Source organism: Rhipicephalus microplus, chromosome X (assembly GCF_043290135.1).
Source record: "Rhipicephalus microplus isolate Deutch F79 chromosome X, USDA_Rmic, whole genome shotgun sequence".
NCBI lineage: Eukaryota > Metazoa > Arthropoda > Arachnida > Ixodida > Ixodidae > Rhipicephalus > Rhipicephalus microplus.
In genome coordinates, this window is record NC_134710.1 from 79,221,977 (window position 1) to 79,229,681 (window position 7,705).

The 7,705-nt window shown below is 40.6% G+C and overlaps 1 protein-coding gene across 2 annotated transcripts in view; it reads right to left on the reverse strand.

The window, feature by feature from the left end:
- mbc (dedicator of cytokinesis protein myoblast city) overlaps positions 1–7,593 on the reverse strand; it is a 127,293-nt gene extending 119,700 nt beyond the window's left edge. For both annotated transcript variants that reach the window (XM_037427100.2, XM_037427099.2), the window contains exons 1-7: positions 7,399–7,593; positions 6,880–6,963; positions 6,513–6,609; positions 6,348–6,444; positions 5,742–5,831; positions 3,996–4,051; positions 3,778–3,904 (exon numbers count right to left, since the gene is read on the reverse strand). In XM_037427100.2, coding sequence (XP_037282997.1) covers positions 3,778–3,904; positions 3,996–4,051; positions 5,742–5,831; positions 6,348–6,444; positions 6,513–6,609; positions 6,880–6,963; positions 7,399–7,444 — 597 coding nt within the window. In that variant the 5' untranslated portion in view covers positions 7,445–7,593. The remainder of the gene's footprint in view (positions 1–3,777; positions 3,905–3,995; positions 4,052–5,741; positions 5,832–6,347; positions 6,445–6,512; positions 6,610–6,879; positions 6,964–7,398) is intronic.
- Between the last annotated feature and the right edge of the window lie 112 nt (positions 7,594–7,705).

Sequence of the window (7,705 nt, forward strand, 5' to 3'; positions counted from 1 at the left end):
GTGAGTCAGACTATTTTTTGTGTTCTGATTACTGGTTTAATTAGGCCCCTTTAGTTGACTAACTTTTGAAGAAAGAAAGATGGGTAAAAAAATTTCAACGAGAAAGTTATAGATCAGTTTGCGATATGCCTGAATAAACAGTGTTGAATTTTATATTAATTATTAGTGTTTTTCTGCTAACTACAAATGGCCACATAATACAAAAAAAAAACCACATGACAAACCCAATGGTGCCATGGTTCTGGTGCTCCCTAACGTTCTGTGTATGGACGATACATTTCCCTCCCACCAGATCATGACAGCAGTAAGCAGTCAGAGCAGTTATCACTTTTGTGGCCGATAGCAAACAGTTTTCATCGCAAAGCCGCCACCGTCATTGCAGCCCTGTCGAGACAGCACCAACCGGCATATGCTATGGTCATTCGTACAAGGAACATTAACACACTGGCACGCGAGCGGACTTGTCACATGGCATTTTTTTGTATTTCACAGGCATTTTTAGTCAGTAGAAACACAATAAAAAATTAACAAATATAAACCTCAAAACTGTTTATTCAGGCATTTTTCAGATGGATGAACATCTTCCTCATTAAAATTTCTGGCAAATTTTCATTGCTTAAAAAGTTAGTTAATAAATGTGGCCTAATTAAGCAATTAATCGTAACAGAAACAGTAGTCCCGCTAACTCCAGGCAACAGTCAGCCACATGCATTTGATCGCATCGTCATTGCATGTGTCCGCATATTTTTAAACTGGCTATAGATAGCTGGGGCACTCAGTATATCAATAACCAAACTGCCACTTAAAAACAGGAAAACATAAGCATGCCTCTCCCAATCTGTCTAATGCAAAAACGAACCACACTATCTTTTTCAGCCAGCCAGCTGACAAGTCGTTATAATTTCATGGATCTGGGATATGAAGTTCGCGTGACATGGCAGCATTACTAGCCCACAACACGCCTCTAAGATGGCACCAATTGTATATATGAACTGAAGCATGTGGAGAACAACACTGACGCCAGATACTTTGAGAAATGATCACATGACAAGACAAGGCAAAACAGACTTGGTGAAGTATGAGCGTAAGGAATTCAGAATACAGTATGTCTTTAATACTTTAACTGAGAAGTAGCAAAACACGTCTTTACAAGTTTTAAATACACATGCATTATGCAGTCTATAATCAAATCCAGAACTGCCATATTACTTTGTTAACCCCTGAAGTGTTTTTACCATACATGTAAGATAGTGGTTCTTGCTGTAAAGTAAGTTTTCGAACCTCCACTTGAAATTTCGCACAGTAATGATGACACATGCTTACTATAAGGTGCCACCACCTCCTAGAACTTACAAGAAATGCTGGAAATTATTGCGATACCTTATTGCACAGATAAACAAAAGTGATTCCTAGTATCAGCGTGTTGCGTGGTCTGCAGCAACACTCATGGGCAATGCCCTTTCGTGGTTCGGTTTACAAAGGAAGCGCAAAAAATATATATTTTTTTTTATTGAAACTGCCTTGCAGTGGCGGTAGAAGACGATTTTCATCTTCATTGGTGCTGCTTTTAGCTCGTTTCACCGACACTCCCAAGGTATTCTCATTGTCCCTGATTACAGAGTTTGCCCAAGGCAGCCACACACCGAGAAGATGCTCTGTGTTCACTCACACAACTTCTCCCCCTTAAAAAAGAGCGGAGACGTATGTTATGTGTGCAAACAACAATACGGGAGTGCGTCTAGGTCTGTGTTTCAAGGAATACCATGCTTTGAACTAATATTGGACGTTTTGTAGTTCTGAGTAATGTGGACACAAAAGAAACTGTTTCTAATTTTTTTTTACAATTTCTCCCAGACTCTACACATTTCGTACATTCAAAAACCGCAATAAAATAATTTGACCATCCAGAAAAGTTGTTTTCTGAAAAATATGACACTCAAAGGGTTAAACTCCCAAGTATACTTTCATGACCAATAATGATTCCACATTTAGCTACTATGCTACATGCCTCAGTTCATAGAATTTCCAGCAGCGATAGAGGCATCTACAAATGGTACACACACTACCAAAACGTATTTTTATTTGACCATTAAAAGTAAACAGACCAACAGCCTGTGCCTACTTATGATTACTGAAAATTTTTTTTGAATAACGGAAGAAATTTTGAGGGCTTATTTCTTTTGTTTGACACAACCCAGTTTTCATAAAGATTGTGTTAAAAACTTTGGATCATAAAAAAAAGTTATTAAATAAGCATTACAAGGAGCTATACCTAGCTGCTTAAGCAGCGAGTATTCTGCAAATTGAGGCTAATGTAGAGAATGCATTAACATTGTTCGTTGACAAACAAAGCAGGCAGCTGCTCAACTGCAAGAACAGTGACATGCACGTTTTCTTCTATTCAAATCTGTTACACAGAGAAATAAAAACAATAAATGCAAGTAACACAGGAGAAAAATAAAGAGTACTTTTGTTTACTGAACCTTATTTATTACTCTCTCTTGCCATAGGTATGCGCAGCGGTGGAGGAGGGGATAACACAGGGTTGGTTGCTCCCCCTAGTCACCTAAAGGGGTATTCAAATCTAAGCAAGAATTGAGGATCACTTGACAAAGGCGTCACAGATTAGCGAGTAGGCACGTCCTCCCCGAGGGTGGAGACCTTTTGACTGACAGGACTAACTATCCCCCCATGGTAGCAGATATAGAGGAATTTTGGACAGGTGTTTAGCCACATTGTTGCACTTGCTCCAGCAGTAGGGTCGCTAGCCCTACCAGAAGACAGCAACAGCGTGCTGATGGTTTCGTCGTCAGCAGCTGGTGAAACGGGCAATACAAGCCACCAGAGAAGTCTGGTAACACTGGTTTCCACATCTGTGGAGAATTCCCTCTGCGACTTGACGTCACAAAGCTCTGCCTTTATCACTGAGGATTTGTCCCCCATGTGTATGCCCCTTAAGACAGGGAGGGGGGGGGGGGGCAAAGTCTGTTTCATATATTGACTTAAGAGGGAGGGGGGAGTGCTGCGATAAACCTCTGCCCCCCCCCCCCCCCCTCTGAAGAGAACTCTCCGCACACCTACGCCTCTTCCAGTTTGTCAGCAAGTTGTAATGATGACATCGGTACAAATTGCCTGAGATTTGTTGTGATGAAATTAATGCTTAAATTCCACTGACTTTATACATACGTTTTTGCAGATATTTTATGCAATGATGTTATAGCCCCAGTTTGAGATACATGAGGTCACTATTATTAGTAACTTGTGGGAGCACTTTGTAGGCTTTTGCTACAAGGTACTGCCATGAGCTACACATTCAACACCTCCCTAATTATATTTTCTCAATGTTCATGACTGTATATATGACAATACAAAAGACAATATTTGCTAGCTATAAACACGAGTAACAATAACAGTGCAAATGATAAAGGAACAAAAAAAGAAGTGATGAACTGTCATTTGCATTTGCCATTTCTTTCTGCTTTCTCACCTGTTCTACACAGAGTCCATCATTAGAGGAACTAACCATACTTTTCCTATGCATATTAGGCAAATACAAAACACAGCAAAAATGATGTTCAATATAAGCAACAATATTAATGCCATAACAATTTCCTGAAATAGTAAATCAAACATTTTCTGAAGAGAACCACTAATAAACTTAACTGGTGCTTCATAATGAAAACTAGCGGGCCAGAATGCAATGAACTGGTGACAGAGGAGTCCACATAACTATGCAATCCAAATAAATTAATGTTATCCCTTAGTCTTTTTTTTTACCGAGGACATTTGCTTGATCCTTTTCGTGGCATCCACATGTGCACGGTACAAATCAATGGTGCTAGTGACGTCTGGATTGAGAATATTGCCGCTGCTGTGTCGAACAACCAAATCGAGGTCAAGGATCCTGCAGGTGGGTGTGGAAAGAATTAGTAAAGGAATAGCAAAAGAGATACGTAGCAGCACAAAAATATTACAAGGTGCCTTTGCCAACTCACGCATTTCCCATTTCAATCTTTGCAGTGACCTTTTGCTTCAGCTCCCTCAGCTCATCCTGCAGGCAAACAAACAGTTCTGTCAGAATCACAGCTTTCTACCACATTTCTCCAGAAACATAATAGCATGACAAAGGAGCCAATTTGTCAAAAATAAAATCCTGGAGTCCCAAGGTAGTTCTTCAGATTTTAGGAAGTAGGGAGCTCCAGATAATTTTGAACTGGTGGTTCTATTGCACCTATAAATCAAGTACATCAACAATTATTTTTTCTATGAATTAGAAAGAATGCCGATGCCTTGGACAAATATTGAACTTATTATCCTTACCAGAATAGAGAAGAAAGGTACATTAAGCACCAGCGGTGGTTACGTAACTAATTTATTTTGCGTAATAGGATGTGACTGATAGCAATAGATTTTGACACACATTTACTTGTACAATGCATATAAAATGAATGGCACAGATAGCAATGCACACAATGCAATTATCACAAAAATTTGCAGCTATGCATTGCAGGCATCAGCTATTGTAGGCACTACTATAGGAGCAATGATCACAGAATAGGCTTACATGAGGCTAATGACCAGTAATAACTATTCACCAGAGTTTGATACTAACAACAACAATAACATGCTGATGGTCAAATGTATGTGGTACTCTGTCAATAAATTTGTACATGTTCTTCAGTGGTAAGGAATATTTCAAGCAACCTGCCAATGAGTGAAATGTGCCCGGGTATCCACTGTTTCGTGCCTATAATGCTTCATGTGCTCTCTTTATTTCTCTATACAACCAAACATTTCTTGTACTATTTTCATTGCTTCCATTACTTTTCGTTTTCCTCAGTGCCAAGACAATTTAGGCGTACAATGAAAAGCAACGCAGTTGAAAATACCACAGCCTTTTTCTTTTCTTGCTATCTACAGTAAGTTGAACCAAACTTTCTAAGGACTTCCCCATTATTGATGTATGCAAACAGAACTTTATATTGCAGGGGTACTGACACGAAAATTTTCATTTGTCATTTGCTTGTGTCAAATGAAAGGCTAAGCTGTTAAAAGCCTAGAAAATATACTGCTAAGCAAGAGAACACCCTGAAAAAGTAATTACAGTATGTTTTTAAAAGCTAATTCCAGTTCCTACTTTATTCTCACCTCACAACACATTATGCGCTTCTGGTCACGTGCTCGTGCAAGATGTTGTGACATTTCCACCGCCGCTCCACACTGTTGGTGTTGCACAAATGGCGATTTCGTATATCTTGCTCACACACAAGGGGTTATTTTTGTAGTGTTTGGTACCTGACATTTTCACAACTAGCCAGAGTGCTGCGTCGCCATAATTAGTACGGTTGCCTCAAGTCAAGCTAGTGCTGGTGTCCGTAGGTGCGCCATAGAAAAATTTACTTTAATATCAAACTAACATATTTTAGCATTTGCTGAGCTTCACACTTCCTCAGAGCCATCTCTGTACACAGACAGAGTGAACACACTTTTGAAAAATGGTGTCGGTACCCGTTTAGTACAGGATGTGGGCTTTTCAGTAGATCTCATTAGGGGGACGTGTAAACTATTGCTTAACTTGTGGGATATATTGTTATGTTGGTTGACTGTCATAAGTTCCAATACTTACAAGTAAAACAAATATTTATGCATTAAGTTATACTTAATAACAATAACACAAGAATATGGCAGAACAGAAAACAGTGCTACAAAATAAGCAAGTGAACTAGAAGACAAGTACATACGACAGGCAGAGTTCCAGACATAATTTTCCTCCTGGAATCCATCAGCTCATACATCATGTTTCGAACAGAATCGAACTCTGCTCTATTTGTCTGGAATAAAAAAACACAAAGCACGCAGCAACAACTTATGAGAAATATGACAATAACAAATCTAAAATAACTAAGGCCAACCCTGAAATATGTGTACTTGATTGATGATTGATATGTGGGGTTTAACGTCCCAAAACCAGCATATGATTGCGAGAGACGCCGTAGTGGAGGGCTCCAGAAATTTCGACCACCTGGGGTTCTTTAGCGTGCACCCAAATCAGAGCACACGGGCCTACAACATTTCCGCCTCCATCAGAAATACAGCCGCCGCAGCCGGGATTCGATCCCACCACCTGCGGTTCAGTAGCCGAGTACCTTAGCCACTAGACCACCGCGGCAAGCTTAAATATGTGTACTGCCAGATTTGCAGCAAAAACAAACAAATTATGCACACGCCCAAAAATTTTAGGGCATACCTGCTACTAAGAGGACTGATGTGTAGTAGGAGTAAAATATTCAATGACATTATTTTGGTTTAAACTGCCTGCGTATAAAAATAATGAAAAAGAAACATACGAGATACAGCTGTTTCCAGATGGGGCCCCATTCACGAAGAACAGCCGTAATCTCCTTGATGATGGATGGCTCCTTAGGAATGACCACTTCATGGGGGCTAGGAGGAAACGTGAAAATCTTATATTTGAACCAGGCGATAAAATCTAAAGGTGTAAAATAAGATACCCAGTCTTGTCAATAATGGACTCCTTGACAGCAATGTAAGCTTTTGGAAATATCCCCTTTTTCGTTTTGCTGTTGGTGCAGCAGCCATAGTACCAGTCTAAAGGGTAGAGGTAAGAAAACGGTTCTAAGTTTAGTGCTTTGTGATGATCCCTCGTAGCAGTGAGAACAAACAAATATGTGCCATAACATATACAAAAATGCGCAACTTTTGGCGAGACCATCTGCAACATAAAGAATAAGCGCCACACCTCTAAAAAAAAAGATGATGATTAGTGAACAACACAAATTCATGCTAAGGAGCTATGCATTTTAAAATTAGGCGTTACTGCACAGCGAGAAATAGGTCGAAAAAAATGTCTATGAATACCTTCAAGTTCCTCGTAGATGTACACTGAATCACCGACGTTCAACCGAAGCCGATGAACCCCTTCTTCTGTGAAGTTGGCGATTGCTGTATGCAAGGAAATGAAATAACACAAGCGTGATTACTGATACTAGCATCATCATTAAAGCATTGCAGAGCATGGGCTACACCCAATACACTACAAGGTGCACCATCTGATTCATCCGAGTCCTTTTTTCATGTACGCAAATACCAAGCGTTACGCCAGTTTGACATGGTGTCTAAAATGTTCGCTTGGTCAACTATAGTAAGGATGAGACCGAACTACCTGTTGCCGCGCGCGAATCAAAGTACAACTGACTGCGATGACTCATTTGGAACGCAATTTACATGTACGCGTGAGCACGGGACCCGCCCGAAGGGCTGGGTGCCTCAATTGCACATTCACGGGTGTCAAATAACATGCAGACGCCGTCGACGCTGCCAAGGCTAACTGTCAGGGCGGTTTAGGCGAAAGAGAATGCTTAAAGCCAGCAGCCTTACCCACTCCATATTTTGCTTTATCCGGTACGGGCGTCCACTTGGTCATCGTGGTGCGACGCTTAGCAGCAACCACATAAGAGGGTCACTTCGAGAGAACAGAAAACAGGGAGCGTCATTTCCATACCAAAACGATTCATTGGTCACCCATAGCAGCATCCGCTGCTGCCGTGCCGCTGTTGAGCTTTCGTCCGGCGGGTTACCGCAGCGAGAGGGCGCGTGGATGTTTCCGCCAGGAAGCTATTTCCGCTCACTTACGAAACACACAAGTAAACAAAAACATTTTTCTATCTTGTCGCTTTCAAAAAAC